Source organism: Nipponia nippon, unplaced genomic scaffold (assembly GCF_047370975.1).
Source record: "Nipponia nippon isolate SJK-2023a ecotype South Korea unplaced genomic scaffold, ASM4737097v1 scaffold_28, whole genome shotgun sequence".
NCBI lineage: Eukaryota > Metazoa > Chordata > Aves > Pelecaniformes > Threskiornithidae > Nipponia > Nipponia nippon.
Window position 1 is genome coordinate 1,797,432 of NW_028262345.1, and position 27,536 is coordinate 1,824,967.

Here is a 27,536-nt window from a genome sequence, read left to right on the forward strand (position 1 = left end):
ATACAGAGGACTGTTTTTTGAGGTTGTAAAGCAGGCTGGCATTCACGAGCAACGGTTTCCCCAGGCTCCGGTGGGGAGGGTTGCCTTTAACTGGACTGATGTGGGTCTCCTGTGCCAGAGCAAGAGCTTCAAAAGTGCTCCGTGGAGGTGATGTGCTCTGATTATTAATAATCCTCGTGGGACTAGAAGCAGGGTCGTTCGGTCAACTTGTTATAGACTAGCTGCCATTAACGGGAAGCTTAGTGCATAGGTTATAACCCTATGTACTGCACTTTGATTGACAAGAAAGGGAAAAAAAAATCTCTTTTCCTTTTGATCAACTAAGGATACTTTTTTCCTGTTTTTTCTTGCCCTTGTGTCATCTAGGTAATGCTGAATCCCTCTGTTACTGAGGTTTTTGATACTTAAAATGCAGGTCTTCAGCAGGGATGTTCCTTCTTTCCTTGAGTAAATGCAAATAAGAGCAAATACTTACTGATCATTTAGCTGGGTGTTTTAACAAGCTTAGCGGGATCACACGCTGAGCCTAAAGCTGACGCACGAGGGTTTCTTTGAACAGGGCGCGCAAAATTACCTGTCGTGTAGTCGGGTGATAGAAGTGCCCCACATCTGAGATATGATTAACGTTCGTTGGGTCAATAGAGTAGAAAGAAGAAATGAGATTGTTGTGGCTGTAATTGCATTTGTAGAGCCTAGCTAGCCTGCGTGTCGAATTGATATCCTCTGTAACGAGCCCGTAACCCAAAGCGCTCTTTCCCATTGAAGCTGGAAGGCAATAAAACTCATTGACGAGACGATGTGTTATTGATTGGGAAAGCCTGCACTGTCCACCCAAAACCATTGCTGCCCATGCTGGTAGCACGCTACGGCCAGACGCAGGCGACCCTGAAATAGAGCCGTGACAACCCGCTCCGCTGCAATCCCTGCCTCTCCAAGGTGGGTTACGATGTGTGCCTGGGTGGGTTTAATCACCGGGGACCTCGTTATTACACACAGACCCAACCGGTGCTGTTCCCTTGCTGATGTAGTGTTATTTTGTGAAAGAACATTTGATTCCTTGTGAAGCTCCTACGGTCTGTCTGTGCTGTTGGTCCCCAGGGAGATGGCGGCGATGCGGATGTGCCGCTCCAGCGCTGATTTTTCTCTTTTCACGGTTCTGGACGTCTGGTAGGCTGTGATCTGCTCCTGGAAGTACCTTGGCCAGAAAGCGATGCTGCGTCTCTTTGCTGATCTGCACATTAGCAAGTTGCTAATGTTTAACTAACTGGTACTGCACGAGCCAGGAGCTAAGGTAATACTGATCTGCATTTTATCTTTGTTTCCTCTCTATTAGCATACAGAAACACTAAGACCGCTGTTTTTAATGGCAAATGTTCTCTGCTGCGCAATTAAACTAGGGAATTCGTTGAGCTACCCAGAGCGCACGCGTGCCGAAGTGTTTGGCAGGAACAGAGACCCTTGTGCTTCCAGATTTAAGTGAGTAAGTGGTGAAGGGCTGCGAGAAGACCACTGAAAGGGGGAGATGAAAGTTTTCCCCTTTCTACAAATCCTCTGCTGCGGGCAAATGTCAGGGACAGGCTTTTAGCCTGGAGGAACTGGCCACGAAAGCCTTCAGTAGAATGGCTGGTGAACGCGAGGTGTGATTTAAGGTACTCTCTTGCTGCAGCTGGAGGGAAGAGAAGCTTCTCGAGACCGTATGGAAAGGTGCTGCTAGAAGAGCTGAAATGCTTTGCAGACTCTTGGTACTTGGCATCTTTATGCAAAACTTTTTATTGTTGTGACTGAGAGACTTGTTGGGGATTCATGGTCTAAAGAAGAATTGAAGTTAGCACTTTAAGCACCACTAAAATCTACTGTTTTCGTTTAATTAGTGCACTTGGTTTCCAAACTTAGTGCAATTGCTGTTCAGAGGACAACTGGATTTTCTAGGTCACTTTTCTCTTCCAGAACTTATAATATTTAAAAAAAAACCCCACCTTAATACTTTTCTTGCCTGTTAACTCAGGTGATTTAAATAACAACAGTAAGCAGTACATGCTTACGCATCCTCTATAAGTATGCAGAACTCGAATCTCATCTGAAACGCACGGGTTGGCTACGAATGATACCAGCAGCCTGTAACGAACAGTTCAGCGGTTTTAGTAACGGAGGGGTCCTACCTATGCTGGCCGCTCGTGCGTGGCATGACTAGAGATGGGATCACCCACCCTTGGGAGCGTGGGCAGGGGGTTGCTCACAGACCTCAGCTGCAAACAACCATCCCGGAGGGGCAAGGACAGAGCAGTCGGTAAGACTCGTGGCAAGCAGTACAGCACTACTTGGCCATTTTCATCACGTTATTTGGTGAAACGCCGGATGCGTGCTAGCTGTCATCTTGTCTATGCCAGCCAGGTGCAGCAGAGAAATAAATGTTGGTTGAGGGAAGGTCCATCCCAGCTGAAAAAGGGTGCCTGGTGAGCCGTGCCTCGCAGGGTTGTTCGAAACAGCACCTGCGTTAAGCTTTTCATTGCAGCTGCCTGAAGAGATGGAAGAGGATCCCGAGAGGGACAGATCAAGATTGAAAAGGCGAAGCCAGACGCACGCATCCACCCTGGCCTCCCCGCTGGCTCCCGCGAATGGTGTGCGCGACGCGTCTCTGCTGCTGGCTTTATCTCCTGCGAAGTAAGAGGTATTTTTAAAAGAAGCAATTTGCGGTTAGGTTTTAGTGGGTCTGTACAGTTGATGCCTCTGTGAGGGAAGCCTGATATCTGTCGTAAGATAAGCAGAGCATCGAGATGTGGGAGGCCTGCTATATTAATTGTATTAGAGCTGTTCAGATCAAGTGTAAATCCTTCTCTCTGTTAACTTACAAACTGAGCATGTGGCTGCAAGTTTTCACGTGAAATCAAAGCATACAGATAAGTGCTGTCAAGGAGGGGAAAGTTTTCTGCCTTTGGCTGGGGTAGTTTTTTTCTGGTGGGACTGCTGGGGCGTTCATCTACCGACGTCGTATTTGCCAACAGACGGTGCAGGCGCTGGTGAAACTTGGCGGAAGGGTCCCGTGCTGACGTTGGCACTGATTTGAGGGCTGGGTGCCTGATGAGTTTGGTCGTTGAACATTTATTTCTGAGCACTTGCTTGCAGAGGAGTTGGCCTACCTGTTGTGATAAATGCAGGTTCCCTTTCTGCCAAGGGCCGAGTGCTCTGTCCTCATCCAGCTAAGCGTGTCATCACGCAACGCTGCTGGAGAAGCTGCAATTTTGATCTTAAAACCAGGCATGCGCTTTTAGCGTTACCCCGGGTCAGGCTGAGGTGCTTACGCGGCGCTTTGGTGGACTGAATTCCCAGCGGGCGCGCGTTCATCAGCTCAGTCCAGTATCCTGGGCTCTGTCTGGACGGTGGTCGTGAAGTGTTCGGTGAGGAGGCCGCTCTTGCTGCGTGATAGCTCTGGCTGTTCTGCTGTTGTGTCGTTCTCAGTTTCATCAGGAATTACACGATGCGATAGAGACGATAAACTGATCGTTATTTGTTAACGTATTTGTACTAAAATTCATGGGACCCCAGACAAGCAAATGCTTTGCTGGATGCACATGTATATAACGTGATGCTCAGAAATCATGCGTTTTAGGAGTCTCGGTGACACTCGGGTTAGAGTGGCATTATTGAAATAATGTTCAATTTCCCCCTTGATATACCATCTGTGGGATCTAACCTGTCTCGTACTGCTCAGATCGCTCGTGTCTTGCCTGACACGTGGACAGGTATATGAATTCCTGGCAGGGAGTTTTTCCAGCATTGCTTTGAAAATAGATAGGAGCGACTGTCAGGGGAAAAAAAAAAAAAAAAAAAGAAGTTAAAAACCCCCAGGTGTGCCTATGTGTTTCACAAAACAAATTGCCGTGCTCGTAGGGCATCCTTCGGTATCAGACAGCAGCACTGCAGATTTATGGATGTTCAGCAAACAGGCGAGGTGTAATGTGCTTGTTACTTCAGATAAGAGCAGCTGCTTCGTAAAACATAGAAACACGTTGGCAGCTTCGGGCGAGCCAAAAACTCTGGGTATAGCGGAGGTATTTCAAAACGTAATTAAAAAAAGCCCAAACTATTACAATCTATATTTTATACTTAAGATTAGGAATGTCTGTTTGCCTTACAGGACACAGTAAGGTTCAGGTGTTGTGTCTACCTGCCAAGACTGGTCTTGGGCTACCTCGTTGTGCTGGATGCCCCGCTTGTGCCGGTTCCGTGGGGCATTTTGAAGTTCAACAAGAGCATCCTTCTCCTCGCGGGAAGCACCGTTGACCCTGGCCCAGTACGGCACCGTGTTGGTCGCTCGAGAAGTTCCCAGGTCAACGTCTTGCTGAGAGAAGGCTGTTTTCCTCGGCGGCTTCAGGTAAGTCCATGCCCTTGTCGCTCTCGGTAGAGCTCAGCTGCACGTGGACAGGCGTAGGAGGAACGTCGGGGAGACGGGGCCCCGCCAGCTTTCCCCACTACTGCTCAGCAGTTGGTGCGTTGACGCTGTAAAGATCAAGGCAGTGAAACACAGCAGGCAGCAGGGAACAGATGCGTGCACCGATAGTCGTGGTAAGCGCTGAGTGCTTTCGACATTTCCATATAGCAAAGTGGAGTCCAATGAGTTTGTAATTACCTGTCCTACTGTTTTCCTTAAAGAAGTTTGAAAACATCTTGCGTGCAACTGCTAAAATCTGGTAAACCTTTTGTCCTCGGTATGCCTTAGCAAAGCCGAGGTTGTACTCCGAGTCCCCAGCTGCGACAGCAGTCGGGCTTGTCTCTACGGCTCCTGTCTGGGGTGTTTTGGGCTTACTGCACGTGCTGAGGTCTAAGAGGTTGGGTATCAATATAAAGAAAGGTTTTTCTAATGCTTAGTGTTGTTGTCAAGGCTTTCCTTCTCCAGAATCTGTTTTGATTGTGTGTGCTGGGTAGAAATAACTATGTGTGGTGAGGGGCACGAGCGTGAAATACCTGGATTAAACGATGAGCTGCCAGCACTGCTTGGAAATGCAGCTCAAGCCATTAATATTGTATCAAAAACTGGAATAGCTTTTATTAGCTGTTCTCCATAACTGGTGCTGCTGCTGCGATGATGAAAGAACAGCAGTTGCCTCTTACTCACCTCCTAGCTTTCCTCCCTTGGGGGCTGTAATTGCCCCTCATTTCTCCAGGCTGAGGGTGATACCGTGGGAAAATGAAATGTCTGTAGTGCCTGCTTTGATGTGTGAGCTTAGTAGAAAGATGGTTTATTGGTGAATTTATTAGGTAACCTCTCATTTGATTTGCAGCGTGTTTGTGATACACCTCGCTTGCTGACCTGACTGCCTACGATGTGCTACCACCGCTCCCCGTGTCACTTCAACTGCTCCATCACCTGGTGAGTACTGTCACTGGGGTGCAAGGGTGGACAAAATGTCTGGTTTGTTGGGTTTGGGGCTTTCTTCTTTCTCCTTCTCCTTCTTTCTCCTTCTCCTTCTTTCTCCTTCTCCTTCTTTCTCCTTCTCCTTCTCCTTCTTTCTTTTTTTCCCCTGTGGGCTAGGAATTTGTCTGAAAGACTGACCTGGACAAGCTGCGGCATGGCTCAAGTGAACGGCTTGGAGGAGATGTCTGGGTCTTATCTACAGTTTACTTACTTAGGCCCCAGCAGTGTCACATAAATAGAGAGTTTTATTCTTAAACTCTTATTACAATGAAACTGATTTAGCCTAGCTTTAAATTCAAAGTATTTGTCTTTGACCAACTGATCTTCTATTCTTCTGTGCCTGACCAGGAGTTGTTTAAGTAAAGTGCTGCTTTTGGGGTTGGTTGTTAGAGTGCTTTTGCTCTATGCTGCCATTGCGCTGTAGTTCCGGTTTAAATTAACACTGCAACAAAACTCTTTGTTACAGAAGCCTTTGCAAGATGCAACCAGAGAAGAGGGGTCGGCCGAAAATTGTGCGCCTGTCTACCCTGTCTTTCTGAGAAGATCCAATGAAGAAGAATGGAAAACCTCAGCTGCTGTTTTTTCTTATTGACTGAAGGAAACCTAAGTTATCATGCATGTGTGTGGCCGCAGTTAAAGCTAGCTGATGTTGTTCTGTAGCGAAGCACAGCTAAATTTTAGATTTAAATGGCCAAAGGACTGGAGATGTACTTCACAGCTTCGTTCCTGGAGCCACTGCCGTAGTGGTTTGCTTAATTAATTATCACTTGGGCTCAGGGGCTGAGACTTTTGTGAGCTTATGTATTGCGTGATTCATCCTATGTAGATACTAGTTTGTATTTTGGGCCAGGCTTAAGTGCAGTGCCGGAGCCCGTTCTGTCTCTCAGGCAGCAAGGGATGTATAAACATGACTGTAAAGCTGTTTTGTTAGCTCTCCAGGGGTAGAGAGGGAGCGAGGAGAAATCCGTGTCTGGTCTTGTTTTGACAGAAAGCTTTTATTCTGTGTTTTATGCTTTATTCTATGTGCTGGATGCTTCCTCTTGTTGCTGTGATTCAACGGGTACCAGGTGTAAGCGGAGAAGCTTCACAATAAAAGATGACTGATACCAATTGCATGATCTCTTTTTTCACTTGGTACAGCTCAGGTAAAGAACTATGGACGGCGGCAGATGAAGGCATCCACCTCTCTGCGAGGAATCATCTACTCTAAGTCTGTTCAAGTAAAACACAACAGCCCTAAACCAAGAATAATAAGAATAAAAATATTTTTAAAAATTTATTACACTTACACTTCTAGTTATCTAAGTTAAAAATAATTAAAATATAAAGTAATTAAATCTATATTTTGAATTCATTTAGAGTTAATTACATGTTATATTTTGAATTTATTTGAAGTAATTAAATCTAAATAAATTCAAAATATAACACGTAATTATCTCTAAATGAATTGAAGATAATTAAAAAATAAAATAAAAACCACCCCAAACCCCACAACCCCCCCCCCCCCCCCCCAAAGAGTCACAGCCCAAACGCATGAGATAGGTTCCGGCCTGACGTTTACTACTGTAGAAATGAAAATTGCAGCCCCCCCTCCCCTGTGGTTTTTTTACAAAGGGGGGGGGGAGAGAAAAAACACACCAACCAAAGAGACCAAGTCCTGCGTTTTTATTCAGCTCTGCACAGCATCTTCTATATACATACGTATTGAGGAGGACTCACTCCTGGAATTTCAGCGCAAGCAAAAATAATTCTCCAACACTGGAAAGAGAAGACTGGAGCTCAGCTAGGTCCTGTCCCCCATGCTTTATTAGCCACAGACAGCTGTCAAAAAAAGCCACAGTAGAGAATATTAACAGCTCTTTAAAGTGGGGCAAAAGAAATCATAATTTCTGGGCTGAAGCTTGTCTCTTTCTTCATAAAGGTATTCCAAACATACCAGTGGGGGACCTGCTCCACAGTAAAGTGTTGCGTTGCTGGATGGACTCAATCCAGTCCCGTATTCATTATGTAGGCTGTAGAGAACACTTGAACATCTCAACATAAGCCGATGTCTAAGTCCCTTGTGAAAATACGAACTGGCGGCACAGGAAAAAAAATGCACCGTCTAAACCAAGAGCGTGCGATACCTGATTCGGAGCACGCTGCTGGATACCAAAACTTGATTTCTGGGGAAGATTCAACTCCACTACTGATTTTGGGTCATAGGAGATTCAAGTGTTCTCTATTTTTTTTTTAAATAAACTTGAGTAAAATGCAAGGACTTCTCAGTTTTCTCTCGTGCGCAGCTTGTAGTTCTTGACGCATCACCCTGAAAAATGAAGGATGCCTCATCACATCACAGTGCAGTAACATCCTCTGTGATGTTCTTGGTATTCACCCTTCAAAACAAGGAGACAGGAGTAAGAAAAAAAAAACAAGCAGAGAAGGGCACAAAATACACATCATCTTTACAAACGAGATTATTGCATTAAGCAACTGTGGTTGCCACAGGGACAGTCCTGGACTGAGCTCCGGTGACATGCTCCAAGCTTGTGTTGCCAGCAAGCGTTAAAAACAAAATTCAGCCCAGAAAAAACACAAACCACCATAAAGGCATCCCCGCAGAGAACAGCCAGACCGTTGCTTTGCCTGCAGTTCATTTCTTTTCCAGCATGCAAGTACTCACGTGGCAAAGATGCTGCACGAGGAGCGTCGCCTTCCTCGTGCCTGCTGAAAACTGACGTCCGCATCCGCGTTTTCACAGGATAAGGCAAAATCGCGAAGCCTGTAAAGCAGATTATCCCATTACATCCAAAGAACAGATACTAAAAAGCAACACCCGGGACCCTTCCTTCCACGCAGAAGTAGGGTTTAGCATCGCAAGGACTGCATCCCCAGAAAAAGAGCTGCACACAAATAAATACATTTGTCCAGTGGAGGTAAAAAGGATGCATTTTTCCTGTGGCCCACCGTTAAGATGGAGCAGGAATTCACCTGTAGACTTTACTGACCTCATCTACTAATTCACATAGCTTGTCGTGCCCCAAAACCCATGGACAGAGGAAGGGGAGCCGCTGCAGAAAAAGGCAGCGTTATATTCAACCGCGCAGCGACCTGATCTGACTTCAGAGCTGGCCCTTTCAGCGCGAGTTAGGCGAAATGCCCTCCAGAAGTCCCTTCCAACCTACATTTCTCCATGAGCCTGCACCAGCTGCAGGATTATTCCCTGCCAAACCGCCACATGCTGAAGAAAACGATTATTACTCACCTTGCGTTTGATTACGCAGCGCCGGCTCCGCTCTGTTCCTGTGCCAGTCTGTGCTGCAGAAACCAGAGGCCTTGGTAAACACGCAGAAAAACAACCCCCCCCTTCCCAAACACACCCCGCAAACCCGGGCAGCAACACAAAAAGCTCACTGTGTAACACCTCTTTTCAACTAGATTGCTTTTAGGACTGCCTCTCTTTGCTATATGTTCAAAAGCACATCCTGGGGGCACCAAGCCCAGCTCCAGATAACAAAGTCGGAATTGCAGGTCGACTCTGGGTACCTTGCCCGGCAGCTCCTCGGGGAGCACAGACACAAAGCAGCCACCCAGGGAGCAGGCAAGGGAATCAATCCCTCCCTCCACTCAGAAAGCCTTTACACCACTTTCTCCCTGCAGGTATTTTCTCTGAAGCAGCTGTGCTTTCAGCTAAAAAAAAAAAAAAAAAAATCCACCCTGGCACCATCCAACAGACCAGAATTTTCCTATATTTTGAGCTTGCCATTGCTTCAGAGACCTTGCAGGACAATGCGCTAAACAGCTGCTATGATACAACCCAGAAGGGATATTCGGTCACAACTGCATCTTCCTTACCCCTCAGCGACATTGTCCAGCGTGAGCAGGAGAACAAAAAAAGCACCCTCAGCCTCTTAGACATCAGAGCAATACGTTTTACAGGGAGAGAATTCCAACAGTTTAAGCCCATACTTGCTTCTGCCAGTAGAAGAACCTACGGCACACAGCCCACGGGATCTTGTGTAATGCGTCCTGAGGACACCCAGCCTCCCTCATGGCATCGCCTCCCCAGAAATTTAGGATGTAGAACTCGGCCCGCTGGGGAAAAAGCCGTCAGAAGAGTCCCTGTCACCCGGCGAGCCCGCGGGGTTTGCTAACGTGGGCGGCATCGCAGCAGGCAGCAGCGCGAACTCGGGGCCTCGGGGCCGCACGCCAAGCGCTCAGGGTGCACGGGCACTGTAAGAACAGGACCTTCTCAAGGCTACGGCACCAGAGACGCCTCCCATCAGCTTTACAGCTATACGCAGACTGGTAGAATCACTGTGGCTTATAGGCTAAGTCAAGTACCTTTCATTCTCGTGATGAGCAGCTTCCTTTCTCGCAGGAAACGCATCTTCCACTTCTTCAGACCAAAGAAACCCCGCAGCTCCGGGTAAAACCGATGGCACGCTGCAGTCTTGGCAGTGCAGGGGAACATCACACCCTTCTCCTCTCTCCGAGCACAGACACCTGGAAGGAGCAGCAACGCACGCAGCCGGCGTGAGCAGAAGTTTCAAAGCAAAGACCAAACACCTTCAAAGCCTCAGGTGCTTCACTTATTGCTACGCAGCCGGGCGGAGAAAAGCCGCAGTCGTGCGGGCACGGACTCGGAGGCGGTCCGTGGGGCTGCCCCACCGGCTGTTTGCACATCCACGCCGTCTCCAGCTGGAGAAGAGACGGGCTCCCCGCCACGCAGCGTTTGCAGGGGGCAGGTGAGGAGGCGGAAGGGCTGAGGGTGCCTTCCGGGGAAATCCGTGCATGGAAGCACGGCGAGAAGCTCCCGGGTCCTGGGCAGCCAGCCTTCGAGAGGCTTCTGCCTCCGGAGTGGCCTCGAGCCCAGGCTCAGAGGAAGGATTTGGACCGGCTCGCGTTGCCATGGAGACTGCAGGGATTTAGAGGATGCTAGGTGGAAGATTCACAGGTAAAACTGGCTCTCCCTGCCCCTTCTGCTCTCCCACCCAGAGATCAAAGGGACCATCTGGGGGAGTCTAAGGCATGGCAAACCGAAAATCTGCTAAGTCACGTACCTTCCCACAACACACACTGCCAGGCTGTAGGACCCACAGCTCCCCGGAGCTGTAAGGAGGGAGGATGAGGAAGCCTCCAGAAAGCAGGAATATCCCCAAGTTGTTCCAGTTGGAGCCAGCAATTCTGGAAGAGGCTATTAAGCTTCGCAGACCGTGCTCCATCACCTCCTCCTCTTACCTCTGCCATTGCAGGGTCTTTACCCCTTCCCACTTGCCCCATGGCAACTTTTTGGGGAAATCGGACCGCTTCCCTCAAGCTCCAGCCTTTCCCATCACCTTCGGTCCAATGCTCCTGAGCGACGGGCAGGGCGGCCGCTCGGAGAACCTCCCAGATGCCATCCAGAGGCCGGCTGATGCTATTTAACAACCAACTCGTTCAGCCCGCAGCCTGTTCTCAAGTTGCTCTCAGGAAAGGAGAGCTGCTTGAAATAAAAGAGTCTACATTAAACTGTCCTGGCAGACCGCACGGAGAGCCTACAGGCCAGAGGTTAAGTGCTCCTGCAACAAAGCACGGGCTCCCCACGGGTCACTGGTAAATACAGCAAAACTCTTGCGTTTTTAACGTGTTCGTTCCTGCAGAACCACGTATACACGCGTTAATGCCTCGCCTCTGCACTCAGCAGAGCCTTCTCACCGCATCTGCAGCAAAGATGCCAGCGCCCGCTGGGATCAACGGGGGAATTTGGGGAGAGGCATCCGGCACCGCCTGGTAAGGAACGGCACGGGTTACGGCTGCCCTGACTTCTTGCACCGGAGAAACAGCTTTTAAGCCTGCTGCCTTACAGCTCCCCGAGGTTTTCATCCCGCGCTGTTGCTAAGGATCGCAGCCAGGTGATTTGGACGTGGTCCCACCGCGACCTGAGACCCGAGAGCACCAAGAGCTTTTTACAGGGGCTGAGAAACTGCTGCAGAGCCAGCACGGCCCAGAGCCGGCACGCAGCGTGTGCTCGCCGGCAGCGGGACATTGGGTCAGCACAGACAGGACGAGTACATCGACTCCATTTGCCATCATGCCTACAACGCTAAAGATCAATGCTCATTTCCAGCAGCCCACCGTTTTTTCAAAGGCTTGACTGAGAGATTTTCACACTTTCCAAACAACCCAACGTTAGCATTTAGCTCCACTTGCCCCCGCTTTGCCTCCCGTACTCTTTATTACTCTGCTTGCCAGTTACCTGTTACCATGTCCTATAAAACAGGCTTTCTCCCCGCTCACCGCTGTTTGTCCCTTGCTGTGCACATCTAAAAGCCGCTGCAATACAGCCGGAGCAAAGCGCTGATGCCAAACACCGAGTTGCAACTGCTCTGGAGACCCACCCGAAGAAATTCCCGCGTGATGACACCGACTTTAAGCACTGCACTAGAGCTCGACAAATGGACATACGACACCTTGAGATCTGCAGAAACACGGATGTTCAGGGCTAAAACACCCTAGGGCTAAGGATTAGGAGGTGTTACGTGCTCCGTCAGGTTACCTTTTGATGGAGCAGCAGAGGGAGAGGCACCACATCACCACGTACTTGGGCTCCTCTCCTCACGAGCACCTTCGATCTCTTCCGTCGACCGGAGCTGAACGTAGAAATCACGCTCCACACGCATCTCGCCAAGTATTGGTTGCCACACGGAAGACAAGCGAGGCTGGTAAAATAAATCCGCCCACGTTACGTCCACCTAGCGCTGCGCACAGAACGGTTTCAGCGTACGTCAACCCACCGCGCCCTCGGAGGAGCAATACTAACGAACAGCTTTACAAGAAGAAAGGAGACGAACTGACCCGGCGCTTCCCCCTCTGCTCAGCCTTCCCCGTTCCCAAAGGCCCCTCTCTCAAACGTCCTTTTTCCTTCACCGAGAACTACGCTGCTCCTCTTAAAGGTAAACAGAGACCTACTTTTTTTTTTTAAAATCACCGTTTCCTTCTGAAACGCAGCTCTCCACGGCACTCTGCAAGTCTTTTACCAACCAGCTACTCCACTGTGCTTCGGATCACCTCGTTTTAAGAGTCTTATCGCGATGACACTTCTGACGTTGCCCCCAGCTGCCCTGCGGCCTCTTTGCTGGCAGGTCAGCCCTTCATTTGCACGGCTGGTACCAGTAACATCTGGGACGTGTCTTAGCACCGATCTCCGAGTGAATATTTTTAAACATTACTTTTCAGAAGCTGCAGTCAAAATCCATCATAAAGAATCGATCCTGAGCACTTGGCAGTCTGTGCCAAAGCATGTACCTAATAGACTTTGATTCCAGCCTGACGTATTTATTTTGTAGGACTAATAGAATTTATCGAAGCAAAAATCTAATGCCCAAATTCAATTCTGGAATTCGACCCGCAGCCTCTGTAATTTCTCTTTCAGGTCACCCAACCCGAGGGTGCAGTCCAAGAAACAGCTTTGGACTGAAGATTTGCTCCAGCATCATTGAAACGAAATTTACAGTTTAAAAATCAAAACTCTTTCCCAAGTAGTTGTGACAAGCCAACAGACGGCATTTTCTAGGACAGCATCTGTTCTTTCCTGCAGAGTCTGAATAATTTAACCAGACCATGGAAGTCCCAGCGGAACCAAGGAGCCCACGTTTAGGGAGAAACAGGACACACGATTGTTTCCTATTCAAAATCGCTAAGCTTTCGTGTTTCCTCCTACCTCCTCTCCCCCTCTTCGTTCAGACGTATCGGGAACTGCGCAGATCAACGCGAAGGAAGATTAATTCTGCCTCGTGGCCTCCCAAAACAGCGTTCAAATGGCAACGACTCTTCGGTCATTTCACCGAGACGTGAGAGAGGAGGAATTTGCGTTCGAGGTCACACTTCAAAGAAGGGAAATACAAGAGGAATGGCATGCAGGAGCAGAGACAGCTGTGTGCTTTACAGGCTGTTAGTTTTACGCGTTCTGGAAGAGAAAGTTAAACCAAACAGTCAAGTTATTTCCCTTCCTAAAACAAAAACATTAGAAGCGATACAGTAAATGCTAACTATAGTTAGCCAATTACTGCCCCGGGGCCTTTACGTCTTCAAAGTATTTCAGATCTGGCCATCCACGACAGGAAGCATTCAAGGAAACCGTGTCACTGGTAGAGGCCTGTCTTTTTCTATGCCCTCTTATCTATGAATTTGAGTATTTCCTGCATCCCTTTCTCCTGTCCAACCCTGTTTCTACGGCTTGCGGGCAATACGGGCTCTGTGCTACCCAAATCCGCTTCCCCACCGCCCGGCTCTGTTCCTACAGCTCGCTAGGAAGTGCAGGTGGACGGCCGAGCGGCAGGAACAGCTTGCTTTTGCAGAGCGCTTTGGCTCTGCTCGCTCTGAGAAGCCGTGCCAGCGGCCGCCTTCATCTGGGGAGCGGTTCTGGCATTTTTACCGCCGCAGAACCATTCGTGAGGTCTTCTACAGCCAGCCAGATGACGAACAGCAGCCACAAAGCTCTAACTGACCTGCGCTCCAGCGTCTAACGGCTGCAGCGTCAGGACGTAACATCATTGAGGAGTCCCGGGCGTTGGTTTAGTATCGTGCCTCCTCCTCTCCGCAAAGGTCAGCAGGATCTGGAAGCACCACAACAGACTTTGGGCACGGCTACACGTACTCAACCTCAGCACGTTCCTTCGATGACGGTCGCGGAAGCAGAGGCGGACAAAAAGGTGGGGAAAGGTCTCCGCAGGTTTGGCAAGGACACGGTGGGAAGAGAGAGAAACTGAAGCGAGCCCGTGAATAAAGAGAAGAAACGATCTGGAAGTTAAAGTGTTTATTGATGTGTTTAAACTTTGTACATTCCCCACAGACCACACTAAGGAGTTTGCAGGTAAATCTGTGCATAGTGGGAAGAGACACGGAAGGGGGAAGAAAAAATAAAGTCACAGGAAAAATAGAAAAAATACACCACAGGTTACCAGAACCTCCAGATTTAAAAAAGCCGTGAGCATTAACACCAACTATACAAGCATTACAAAGACATGATGGTGAGTGGAACAATACCCCTTTTGTTCTTCTCGGGGCCTACGCATCCAATTTCCCTTAAAGCAGGCAGTATCCCTTTCCCAACTTACCCCTCTCTTAACCCCAGTTAAGCGAGCTGCTGTTTTAACCCCACTTAGAGCAAACGCCACGTTCGTCAGCTCCCAAGGTACTGATTATTGCAGTGATTTGTCATTTCTGGGCAAACACCCAAAGCCGTGCCTATGGCCCAACATCGCCGAAAGAGATGCCAAGGCTCAGAACCCTGCGTCTCTTAACTACTTACCATGTTGGTGAGGCGGGAGAGCTGGGGAAAATTAGAAAGTAGTAGCGAGAGGGGGCTGTTAATGCCAGGTGAGTACTGAAGGAAACTGGTTCAGAATGGAGGATTTAAATTCGATACCAGGAACTTCCAACTCTAGAGCAGAACTGAATCTGGAAGGGGAATGTGCAGACCCCAGTATGCACAAACCATGTTCTAACATTCCACTAGAATAACTATAAACAGAGATGCTAGAAGCCTTTTAACTCCTTGCCTCCAGGGAGTCTTGATTCCTAGAGCCCAAACTGCTAAGCAGCAGGGTGCACATCACTGGCATATGAGGATGGGTTTTCTCTTTTTTTTTTTTTTTTTTTTTTCTCTCCTCTTTTTTTTCCTCGTTATAAGGATTTTTGTTAGTTACCATTCCCAATTGCTTCCTTGCTTATGCTGTCATAGTTCCTATCCCTAAATTAATCTCTTTGCAACTCCCAGCAAAATTCACTTAAAAAAAAAAAAAAAAAAAAAAAAAAGGAAAAAAGAACACTGCTTTATATATAAAAGCCAAAATGACTGAAGAGCCACAACTGTCTCCTTTTTACAAGGTGGGCTGGTACAAATGACCCTCAATATACAGGTGGTCTATCAGAAATAAAAATCAACATTTCCCATTTTATATATATATAGAGCTTGTATCAGACAACAGTACAACGGAACCGGTATTTTTCAGATTATTTAAAAAAAAAAAAGAAAACTACATCTCAGTCAAATATCTGCAATAGATCCATTTTTCCCGTTTAAGGAGATTTATATATCATATTGTTATATTATCATTTCTTCACCCATTTAAAAGAATGGAAATTGCAACTCTACAGTAGTAATTATAGTCTTAATGATCCAGGAGTTCTGAATGTAAGATGAAGTCCTCTCGAAGCAACTGTTGGTCAGTAGTTGATCCAAAACGCTGGACCACTTTGGCCCTCCGCCCTGCTCCTTTCCCGGTCAGGGCTGTTGTATCTTCATCTCTTTTATATCTGCATCTGCTCCAGGTATTTGTAAGTGGGGTTCTCGTAGCCATGGTTTTGCATCTTGCTCAGATGCCGCTCTTCTGGGGTAAGCATCGGGTCAACCTGTAGAAAGACCAGAGGGTTGCTGGTCAAAGGAGGTACTTGCAGGCCTTATTTCATAGTAACGAGAGCCGACAGACAAACGCTGGATAAATACCGCGATAAGCAGTAAACAGGAAAAAAGGTAAGCCACAAAAAATAATTGGCGTAACAGAGTTCCTCGTTCGGGTGCTAATGCCTCCTTGCCCGCCCTTACCTCTTTGGGGACGTCCTCCACAAATCCCTAATAAGCTCGCTAACGTTACAAATTTGGGACCCGCTTCTCTCATTGCAGAGGTCGTTATAATTTCCCCCGCATCGGCTGGGCAAAGAGGAAAAGCAGCTTTCTCCAGACTCTATTACGTTGTCATTAGAAATGTGCGTGTTGGGAGCAGACGGAAGAAGACAGAATTGCTTCTCAGCGTTCAGCCGATCGTCTTAATAGTTGTTACATCAGCTGGGAGGACAAATTGCTATAGATTGACTGACTTACTCCCCTGCTAAAGATATCGCCTGAAAAGCTCATTTACTGCTAAGTCCTACCCTGAGCCAGACAGGGAAGCCTAATTGAATTCCTTCCGATAAGCAAATACAACCGGGAAGTTACAGGTCCCAGGCATGGCACGCCGATGACTGGTACCTGCATACTAATACATGAGCGATGAAGATGTCGGCATCTACAGAGTTAAATCCCATCTAGCTAGGAGCAGAGCAGTTGATGGCTTGGCAGCTACTGCCATCTTCACCCCCTACACACGACATGTGATTCAATGCTGACTATTTTCATCCTCGGTTACGGAGCAGGAGTTGTTTCTCACCTCCACAATTCCATGGCTGATGGTCCCATACTGCCTCTTCCTCAGCATCACCAAGCTGATGACTATAACAGTAGCTATGGCAACAGCAATCACCAACAGACCAATAAGGGCGCTGCTGCTGAAACTGAAGTCATCGCGAAGGGAGTTGTCATTATCCTGGAGGGAAGAAAACAACGGAGCGGGTAGAGGAAGAGCGATGCGGGAGATGCACCGCTAAACGCAAACCTAAAGGCGGCCACCAAGAAGGTCTTCAACCATCTGTGGCAACAAGACATGACTGATTACACTAGACAACGTAAATATTTCACCTCTAAATATTTCACCAAAAGGATAATGAACACACAACTGCTTCCCCACTTAGGCGTTCGGGACAGGCACTCACCCACGCCGCTTTCCTATCCCACAAAACACTTTTGCAACTAAAGAGTCAGGTTAGCAGCTACGTGGCGTTTACTCTTTACACCTTCATGCAGCAATGCTGTACTGCATTATACTCTGCGTGACCTCCCAGAGCAGCGTCAAGGCACCAGACCCCTGGAATTCAGTAACACGCAGGAACCAAAATCCACTTTTAAGAATTCGCCAATCGCTCGGCAAGACTCGGTAGCCACATACATACCGGCTCGTCCACCAGCCCACCGACACGCTCCGCATTGAAAATCATTTCCTTCACATCAAGGGTTTCATCAATTACCTGAAAACAGTCACAAAAGCGGTTTATGAAAGGAGCCATGCAAAACAGGTGGGAGAAGGAATACGAAGGCAGACAAGAGACCTTTAAGGAATACTAGCAAAGGCTCAGAACCACCTACCATCTTTCTCCTGCTCTCAACAGTGTGGGATGTTCTCCAACTCGTAAAGCCACTTGAGTTAGTACTGCAACCATTTGGATGTTCAGACTACCTCAAACTAAGACCCAATTTAAAAACTAGGCACTTGCCTTGCACACAGCATTTCTGTCGTGTCAGATCTAACCTGTGGCTTTAAAACAATTTTGAAAGGAAACTCTCAAAAGTTGACTTTTTATTTTTTTTTTAAATCCCAGGGAACTGAGGCAAGTCACCTGCCACTCCGACCTAGTGAATTCTTTACACCATAGGTAGAGCTAATACCTACTGGGTCGCTCACCTTCAGAAGGTGGTAAGGCCTTTCTTGCCACGAATAATAGGTAAGAAGACAGATGGAACACACCAGCATTTGGTGTATTCAGACAGCAAGTTACCCAGCTAAAATAAAGGCGTATCAAAGGGTCTCAGCTTGGGAAAGCAGTTACTAAATCAGAGACTTCTCCAGCTCAGGCTGCCAAAGATCTAGATCTCTCTCCTTCCCTCACCCTCCCACCCTTCTGATGCTAATCAGTATTAGGAGCCTACAACAGTCAGAAAACTGACTCCCCCACACCATATGGATAATGAATACACTGACATTCTGTAAGCAGGAAGGAGACATGGAAATAAGACACCGCTATTAATTAGTGTCCACGGCAGGCTTTGCTGTACGAAATAAAGGTGGAGGGCTCACCACATTTTCATCCACTTTGTTCTTGCTGTTAATCACTTTTTCTTCAGCGCCAATCAGCCCGTCCAACTCAGTCATGCCAGAACCTGCACCAAAAGAGCAAGGCAAGGACCGTTAGACAGCCGTCAGTGATATTTAGGAAGGGTTACCTACTCTCTGTAGAGCTGCCATGGCTAGCGTGTTTAACCGCATGGACCGCTGATTATTAATCTGTCTTCATGCTGTTGTGTCAGAAGGGGAGCTCGTAAGCTATGCTACAGTGACAAATGATTGGGGGGGGGGGGGGTTCTGTTAATGAGGGGAAATGAGGTGGCAATGAGAGGAGCAGACAAGACTCACCAAAACCAGGCTGCCGTGTGAATCCAGAAATACCGTACCGTTAAGTGCTGCTGTTAGAAGGTCAAGGCAACACGGAACACAAATTGTGAGCGCGCAGTTCCGTTCTGCTAATGTCACCCTGGGCCACCGCCACCTCACCGTGACCCCCCGTGACGGAAGCACGCATCTCCTCTCTGCCGAGAGCCAGCACACGGGGAATGCTTTCAACCCCACGCTCAGCATCGCCCATTCTTTTGGAATCAAGCGCATCAGCGAGCGCCTCGGGAATGAGAATTTCAAGGTCACCCAGCACGGCTCTGTAATGAGCTGCTGTCCCGTATCTGGCACAAGCCCAGAAACAATAAATCCCAGGGCAAGGGAGGAGCAAAGAACTACACCAGCCTTTGTACCAGAACATCACTCACCCACTTCTAGGCCGAAACTAGCATAGGCTCAAGAGAAGAATATCAATTAACAGAAGGCAGCTGCTCTGCATAAACTGTTTTGATCCAAAGCGTTTATAAATAGATCAGATCAATAACAGAAGAGCCTGATGCAAGATACTCAGACCTAACATAACGCAGCAAGTTAGGAGAACGCCAGTTTTCCGTTATCAGTAGGCACAACCCAATGTTCTTCACAACACCTATGTCTCCCTAATGCAAAAGCAGGACAGCGAAGCCTCAAACCTACGGCAGGGTGTCTCCACCGAGGAGCACGAGGTGGGGGAAATATTACTACAGCACTTAACACTTTGCCAGTGATCGCACACACCTCTCCGCAAGTTGCTAAGCTTGCAGGTTGCCTAAGACATTATGTCAACTGCTGCTGAAATTGGCAGCAGGTTCTTTGATGAGATGCAAGGAAAGGCTAGTTTGGCTCCAAGGCAAGTTTTTTTACAGTGACAAGCTTTTACTGCCTGAAAATGCCAAGGAAACTAACATTTCACTCCAACTCCTCCCAAAAGCAGCATCTCGGGTTTTAGTGCATCCCCTTTTCCTGTACGGTTCTTTGGAGACAGTAATCAGATTCCAGGCACGGCCAAGACTGCCAGTCTGACTTCTCACGGCTGTCGAAGCAGGTCATGTTATTGTGAAAGTCAATGACTGGGATTTTCTGGAGAGACTAGCCACAAACAGTTTTTAGAGAACTCCTGTGTTAGCTTTTGGCCGATGGCTGCTTTATTCAATTCTCAGGAGCCAACGTAGCTTAGTCTCCAGGGCTGGGGGTTCAGCTGCTGCACTGAGCTTTGCCATTTGTCACAGAGCGCTGTACCAACTAACAGACCCAGTTCTACGTAGCTCAAAGGCACAGTTTAGATTATATACTTCCCAGGGATAAAAACACGCACGCACAAAAAAAACCCCAAAACCAAAAACAAACTCCCTAGCAGCCCTCATGAAATGAAAACGGAAGGGAGAGAAGGGGCAAGCGCAGGATATAATCTTGTTCCTAAGTCATCAGAAACTCTTCCATTTATCCAAAGGAGGAGAACCAGCCTGTATTTATCATCTTTAAGTCAACAAAGCAGTTGTCCAAAAAAACCAAAAAAAAACCCCCAACCTAAAAAACTCCAACTTTCAAACGAAAGGCTGTCCCAATTCTTCCCAGAGCAGTCAGTACACTGAATTAGCTGTACGCTGTTCCACAAGAGGGATGAAGGTGACTTACATTTGTAGAGAAACGCTGATAATGAGAAGAGTTTCAAGCTACCTGGCCTTCACCACGTGACAAAACTATTTGTGTTCATATTAAATGGTTATTGGCAAAATCCTTTGCCCTCCTTGGAGATTCTGCACAATATATTTGGAACCAAAGGCAGATTAAAATGCTGGGTTTACACCCCACTCGTAGCGCATGCACCACTATTCTGCAAGAGCATTTTAAGAATCAGCCTTCCATTTCTACTTCAGGAACTAGATCTGTGGTAGCAGATCAGCCAGGCCTGATCTTTACCTGAGACTGCATCGCTAACAGAGGACTTAATGTAATGCCAATATTTCTATGCCGCTCTTAAAGCCCAGGCAGCCCCTTTTTAGCCAGGCACTGAGTTACTGCAGAATTAATAATGACCTAAAGGAGAAACAGATAATCACACAGGAGTTTGCTAGTACAGAGAGATGCTGCGTGTGAAAACGTGATGCCAAGGAGACCACAAACACAAAGAAGGAATCTCCTAATTTATCTGTCCCAGACCGACTGCACTCTATAATATTTATGAGGACATTCAGCCGGGAAACACAGCCTATGTCTGCTGCAGCACTCTCACTCCTAGTTTAGTGCTGTCAGAAGAGCCTCTACAGACTATCGACCATCAGCACCGCAAGGTTTATTTTGAGAAGTGTCGAACATGAGTACACATGGAGAGATGCAAAGTACGGCACGGTTGCAGACAGACTGCTAGGCCCACATTTCTTGAGGACAAAGAAGCTACTCCATGCACTCAGAGACCTTGTGAGCCCATCAGGGAGGAACATACACAATCAGTTAGATGCTCAGACTAGCTCGTTTCTTTAATACTAGGCCTAAACAAGCAGAATCGGAAGTTACTGATCTAAATGAGAGCAGGGAAATGAAAACAAAGGTGAGTATGAAACTAAAGTGAAGCTATCAAACACACTGAGAAGGTAGGAGAGTGATCGAAAGCACTGTGAGGGAGCAGCTTAGAACCAACCTTTTTTCATTGGATGGTACAAATCCGGCTGAGGATCTAGCAGGAGGGAAAACAAAAACAAAAATAGCAGAGAAAGGAGATTAAGAGAGAAAGGAAAAAAGGCTTGCGCGTGATTTCCGACTCAGGCCCTGGGAAAAGCTTTTAGTCTACAGCTTTCTTTAAGCTCAGGACTCTGTTCAAGCATTTTTAAAATAAACACACACGCACGCACCAGCTGTCAACACCCAATGATACAAAACCCGTAGATATATATTTTTAAAAAAATAAAGAGAATTCCTGCAGCCCTTCAGCAGGTCACGGCACAAAGACTTAACATTATAGGAGAGTGTTTTGGCAAAAGACTGAAAATTAATTCCAGAGTCAAACCACACAGTAAAAATTTAACACTCCCTGCAAAATGGAAAGAGATAAAGCAATTTTGCGAAGAGAAGAATCAGAGAATCAAGACAGTAGCTCAGTGCAAATTACTAGCACCACTGCCTCTTTCCAATGGACAGAGTCTGAGGGGCACTGCTGGGGAGACTGCTTAACTCTTACATCACCCAAGGGGATGAACCTTTCTGTTCCACCGAGCTGAGCCTACTGGCTAAGAAAAAGCGCCTACGTTCTGTAAAGCCAGTGAACCCCATTTCCAGTTCCACATACCTTCGCTTTCAGGTGAGGCTGGGAAGGTTTTCACCTGGAACGGACGGAAAGGTTTGCCCTCCAGGGGAATTTCTTCGCTCTCCTCGGAGCTCACTCTGACATCCACCTGGGATTCAGAAATGGAGGATGTGAACTGATCCATGTCTGCACGTTGCTCCTGAAGCAGCTCATCTGAAAGGAATAAGAGGAAATATTACACAAACTGCATGAAGCCTGGCAGGAACAGAAAGGGGCAGATGGTTTGAACCTAGCTGAGGCAGGGCTGCAGGGGAACGCTGTTCGGGGCTGCCAGGTTATCTTATCTTGCATGCTCTGAAGTCTCATCTGGAATTCTCAGTAAAGGCGTTGGCTAGAAATACATACAAATAAGGGCCAAGAGGCTTGATGTGGTGAGAGGTTTTGGCAAGATGGGATTAAACTCCTACAAAGCGGGAAAGCATCTCCTTATTTTTATGGATCTTTTTCATCTCCCCTGGAGAGAGAGCTTTGCTACTCTGAACGCTGTCGACTTTTTTTAAAGGGATCGTGGAAGTTCTTAGGAACAAGCTATTCTGACTGGCTGTGTTGCAAAACCCAGAGAGTATCTGCCCTGCGGTACCTAAGGCTAAGCCTAAGCGCCTGTTGTTGACGGCATCCCCTCAAAGGAGCTAGCGGTCTTTCTGGAGCCCGCTTCACTTGATATAAAAGCTCGTAGTCTAACACAGTCGCACGGGAGCTGGCACGCAGAGACACTCACCAATCTCATCCTGGATTTCTTCAGCCACATATGGCACCTTGTAGAGCAGAGACAAGCTTTGATTCATCCGTTCCTCAATCACATGGAGATGTGTCATCACCTGCAAATGTACAAGAGTGTGTTGGAGTAGGCAAAGACCGTCAGTCACTCGACTGGTACCGATACTTCACTTGTTAAATAAAGTATCGACTACTGGTGGATCTGCCATGACAGACAACAGAACGGGACACAGGTCCATCTAGTCCAGTTCTCTGACTGATGCTCTCTAACACGTCACGCTTCACTGGAACTGGCCATTTGTACATGGCGCGCTCAGTATTTTGGGAAAGGCTGGGGGTGAGAGAGAGGATTCAGCTGACTCTTGCTGTAACCAACTCTCCACTGGCAACACTGAAGCCGGTATTCCCCATGTGCCAGATATGGTCATAATTCATTTCCTGCAGCAGCTACAAGCAAGCGCTTTATTAAATGGATTATCATTCCTGACTACTAGAAAAGATACATGCAAAGGGAGCAGACAATATTATTTATCAGCTCTGGTTTCAGAACAAAGATGCCTTTCAGAACAATGGTGGCATTACATTTGTCTTACACCCACTCACTGGCAACAGCATTCTCCCTTCATTTGAGAAATAAATTCAAACTCTATGCAACCTCAAATCGCTCTTGCCTAGCATATTAAATCCACTGGTGAAGTCAAGCCTGACCTGAAGAGGGTGCTGCGTAATCAGGGATCATGCAGACCAAGAAAAACATTTATACGGACAGCGAAATGTTGGAAAAAGCTAAGGAGTTGAATGGACCTGTTTTACAATCTGACGTGTACCTGACCTTTAAGAGCAAGGATGAAAGCAATTTAATTTTACATGTGGCAGCTTGTCAATCAAGGGAATCGATTGAGGAGCTTAAAGTGCATCTGAGAAGCAAAGCGAATGGAAATTGAACTGTACCACCCACATCCCTTGCATGTCGATTTGTTGACACTGCAGCCTTCAGAATGAATTAAGGACTGTTTAGGTTTTAGCTTAAGAAAACAGTTCACACACTCCCTCTTGGGCTTTGGCAGCATCAGAACAAAGGGTCAGGGTGGGCTGCGCTTGGTATGCTAAGCTGTCTCTGAAAATGCTACCGCATATTCCGCATCACAAGCCAAACATCAGCTTGTAAATACCACAATTGCTACCACGCTTTCTAAGGATGCGCATCTTAACAGGAATCATAGAATCGGTGGCAGACAACCCGAGACACAAGAGTTGAAGGTCCGCCGCTAGCACCCAGAACCAACATGAAAGCCACGGACCAGACCCCTCCAAGTGTGAGGTTTGCCTCTAGAAAATCACTGCAACACTACTCTACACCTCACCAGAGGTGACGGTGACAGACTCCGGTCCCTGTCCTACTCTTAAACCACAGTATTTCCACCTAATGGTTAGACAGCCAAGTAATAAAGCATTTTTTTTCCCAGTAAACTGGGACTGGTAAAACACAGATTACGTTCCTACAGCTGTGACTGGACAGTCAGTTCTCTCCGCTTCTCCCTGAACTTGTGAAAGGACATTCCCCTATGAGCAGACCTTTCGATGCTAGCAGGCCGTCCTTCATTTGAATCTCTCAGGCCTTTCAGTACATCTTTCACCATTTTAAAAGTGGGTTGTAAAAACAAGCATCGGGAGATAATTCCAAGGATTTGTGGAATATCTGCAACTACTCTTACAAGTACATTGGCCAGGTTTGACACCCACTTGAAGTAGCATTATTCACATACACTACCCAGCAGAAAGAAAATGACTCTCTGGCTGCTTGGGAGTAAAATATATGGCAACGGCACAAAATAAACTCATCAAAACAGACTTTCTAATAAAGCTAACAATGATGATCAAGTGCTTGGCAAAGGCTATATGTTACGCTTTGTAAACACGGCAATAACTCTGCAGAGGCACAAGAGAATTTCCACAAACCCAAAACACAAGCATCATGAAGAACGAGCCTAACGAAAGGAACACGTAGACACGAGGTCTCGAAAGAAGTGAGGAAGTCTGTTCAAGTCCCCAGCAAATAATTTCACAGGTGCTTGACAAAAGGAAGCACAAAAGTGGTACCGAACTAGCTCTAAACCCCTGACCTCGTCACTGTGACCAACAGTAGTTCATGGCTAAAACCAGAGTTCCAATTTTTAACACCGAGTCTAGTACCGAGGAAAATCATACAGACAGCGTATCTGGTGACAGGCAACATGCATACAGAATGGGAGACCTCTGCACAAGTATGAGAAGTTGCTATAGTACCCAGCAAATTAGCGTCAGGACTCGACGCATGGCTTCTAGAGCCTCCGACAGCCAGGGCTGGGTAACAATGCCTCCCTTGATAGAAACATTCTTATACCTGAGATTTCATCTGTGCAGCCTTTTCTGGGTCAACTGCCAGGACGTGCTGGTAATGGCGGATGGTGTGCAGACGGTCCTTGTTCTCAGCACGAACATAGCGCTTCAGAGCCTGCAGGATGCGGTGGGGCTGCAGGATTTGAGGAGGGGAAGAGTTCAGATCCATTTGATTCAAACAAAATTCACAGCTGAAATACAGCACTTCAGATGTGAGCCTGCTTTGTTACTGGACAGATCAATCACCTGCGCTAACCTCTTAGATATTTTCTTTTTAAATTAAGTCTGTTTGACTCAGAACACTATGCCTTATGAACACCAAACAAAGCGGAGCGGTTTTTAACCAGGCAGAAAGCAGAGTAAGTCAATTAGGAGACCCACTGCTAGGTCTTCAGCACAAACTGCCACAACGGAGAAAGCTTTACTGGGCACCTATCCCCAGCTTCTGCCCCGGCAGGCCACGTGCAGTCTTCTCACCAAGCCATTCCCACCTTCCACCCTACCCAGCGCCACCCTGCTGTCAAAATTTGTTGCAAAGAAACTCACCCGCGGCGGGTCAGCCTGCAGGGCAGCCAGGTAGTTCTCCAGAGCAATTCGGCGGCGATCATTCAACATGGCTTCCACACGAGCCAGGTGAGTTTCCACAAGCTGCTGCTTCTCACTCGCTGCCTCTTTCTCCAGAGATTTAACCATTGCCTGGAAGTGCTGGAACAAAGAAAGGATGCACATGAAATGCGCTGTATCCATCAGGGTCACCTATTCTCACTCACATAACTCCTTCGAACAAATGGAGCCTGTCACACTCCATGTCCTAGGCGTTTACAGTAGGAGAGAAGGGCACTGAGAAATGTTGATGCACATTTCGTCTTTGCAAATTCAATGGTGCAATTTGCCTTCCCAACTTCCTTCACAAGCCATTTCAAAGGTCTGAAGAGGACAAATGGCCTTGCAGATAAAGATCATGTTGGGACTGGGAGATCCAGATTGTGCTGAATGAATGACACAGTATTAACTCTTTCCCTCGACCCTGCAATACAGAACCAGGATCGATCCCTTCAGCCTAGAGCCATTAGTACGAATTTGCACAAGTGTACAAAGGTATCGCATAGGGGATTTTTCATCAGCACGCCTTCAGATCAAATCTCTATCTATTCTATTAGCAAGGTCATAATCCACATCTCCAAACGAACCAGAAGAGTCCACTACGCTTTGCTGTGTTTCAACAGAGATGATGAAAAACTCTTTTGGACTCGCAGAGATTTCCAAACAGTGGCTTACATTAAAAAACGTAGAGAGAAAACTATGTTCCAGGATAAAATCCAAAGCGGGCTTAAAAGCTGGAGCCAGTCACTTAGTTGTATAGTGGTTGGAGGGAACTTCATATAGTTGTCACTGCCAGAAGAGCCTGCCCCTAACAATCCCATACTGCGAATATCCCTGATTAACTTCATCGTCTAACTGAACTCTCCTCATAAGGCACAAGATTGGCATTTTGGCAGCAAACCAGCTTTATCTGCTGCCTAAGTGGTTTTCACAAAGTCTGCCCGCACAGGAAATGTGTGTCCAGAGAGTCAGGGCCAATCTGAACTCGGCAGTGAGGCCACTGGTTAGCGCAAAACAGGCCAACAGTCTGAAGTTACAATTTGGCTCTGCTGTTGCTACGCTTGAGGGATGAGATAGCTTCCTACTACTGGGCTTAGGAAAGGACCTGGCATGGTATCGGATCATCTCCAGCTTTAAGAACAAAGCACGCAATTGAATCAAATCTCCTCTAAAAGGCAGCTGTTGACAGAACAGGAAAGCTGTTCTTCCATCTCAGTCGTCCTTTGGCTTCGGATATTACAATCTCTCATTTAGTTTACTGAGAAGACAAAGGCCAAGCACCAGTAACTTTCCTCTTTAGGTCCTTCAACTCTTACCTGAATGAGAGTCTGCCTTTCTGCCTTGGGGAGATTTACGGCTTGGTGTTCTGCTTCCTCCCATTCCTTTTTCACCTGGACAAGAAAAGGACAGAACACATCAAGACGACACAAATTTAGGTCTGACCTTTGCAAGCCAGGTCTGACCTTCACAGGCAGATTCTTGTACAGCCCGGCTGGGTTTTGAAGGCACAACAGAGCTGCTGTGGGGTTTAAACCTAGCACTTAAGTCCTCTGAGCAGCAAGCCAAGTGTCGTCAGTGATTCCTCTCCCAACGCTCTGAAGAAATGAAAATCTAACTGCCACAGTGCGGTCTTATTGTAAGAAACACACAGAGGGCTGGTGACTGGAAAGGAAGTCAGTTCACCATCAATTTGCCCAGAAAAACATGGGCAGCAACTATGCAGTGCAGCACAAAAGACTAAAGCTAGACGCTCACCCGGTCCATGCGGTTGTGGTGTCTGACCTCCAGCTGCTCCTTCGCCTTTTGGAAGCGGGCATGTTCGTTGTCATCAGCTGGGGTTTCAAAGTAGACATCCACATCATCGGTTGGCACTGCAAAGAGAAGGTAAGGATCAGCGGAGGTCCAGCAAAGTGTGATCCTGGATTGCAAAGGACAGGTAGGGAGAGGAATCTCCACGCCTGCATAATTAACAATCTGGCAGGCTGAGTTTACTGAACCGCCACCTACCAGGAGTCCATTTTGGTATCTTTAGGCTGCCAATTTACTGCACAACATCAGTTAGTTACATCATCCCAAAAAC

General features: G+C 47.3%; 2 protein-coding genes and 1 long non-coding RNA gene across 7 annotated transcripts in view; 1 reads left to right on the forward strand and 2 right to left on the reverse strand.

The window, feature by feature from the left end:
• Positions 1 to 4,153: 4,153 nt before the first annotated feature.
• Positions 4,154 to 6,180, forward strand: LOC148054976 (uncharacterized). Its single transcript, XR_015706010.1, has 3 exons — positions 4,154 to 4,372; positions 5,280 to 5,368; positions 5,880 to 6,180. It is a non-coding gene; the product is annotated as an uncharacterized LOC148054976 (long non-coding RNA).
• A 901-nt stretch (positions 6,181 to 7,081) lies between these two features.
• LOC148054977 (uncharacterized) lies at positions 7,082 to 14,070 on the reverse strand. Its single transcript, XM_087763262.1, has 7 exons — positions 13,885 to 14,070; positions 13,098 to 13,343; positions 11,934 to 12,096; positions 9,740 to 9,901; positions 8,661 to 8,713; positions 8,079 to 8,177; positions 7,082 to 7,721 (listed from the first exon to the last, which is right to left on the reverse strand). Exons 3-7 carry the CDS (start codon positions 11,966 to 11,968, stop codon positions 7,717 to 7,719), a joined length of 354 nt encoding a protein of 117 aa, XP_087619388.1. The 5' UTR covers positions 11,969 to 12,096; positions 13,098 to 13,343; positions 13,885 to 14,070; the 3' UTR covers positions 7,082 to 7,716.
• Positions 14,071 to 14,177: 107 nt separating this feature from the next.
• APLP2 (amyloid beta precursor like protein 2) overlaps positions 14,178 to 27,536 on the reverse strand; it is a 48,403-nt gene continuing 35,044 nt past the window's right edge. For 2 of the 5 annotated variants that reach the window (XM_087763261.1, XM_087763257.1), the window contains 11 exons: positions 27,212 to 27,327; positions 26,773 to 26,847; positions 25,400 to 25,558; positions 24,858 to 24,986; positions 22,476 to 22,575; positions 21,740 to 21,910; positions 21,095 to 21,130; positions 18,106 to 18,188; positions 17,204 to 17,278; positions 16,585 to 16,740; positions 14,178 to 15,790 (listed from right to left, as the gene is read on the reverse strand). In XM_087763261.1, the coding sequence (XP_087619387.1) occupies positions 15,689 to 15,790; positions 16,585 to 16,740; positions 17,204 to 17,278; positions 18,106 to 18,188; positions 21,095 to 21,130; positions 21,740 to 21,910; positions 22,476 to 22,575; positions 24,858 to 24,986; positions 25,400 to 25,558; positions 26,773 to 26,847; positions 27,212 to 27,327 (1,202 nt within the window). In that variant the 3' untranslated portion in view covers positions 14,178 to 15,688. The remainder of the gene's footprint in view (positions 15,791 to 16,584; positions 16,741 to 17,203; positions 17,279 to 18,105; positions 18,189 to 21,094; positions 21,131 to 21,739; positions 21,911 to 22,475; positions 22,576 to 24,857; positions 24,987 to 25,399; positions 25,559 to 26,772; positions 26,848 to 27,211; positions 27,328 to 27,536) is intronic. The other 3 variants (XM_087763258.1, XM_087763260.1, XM_087763259.1) reach the window with 3 other exon arrangements.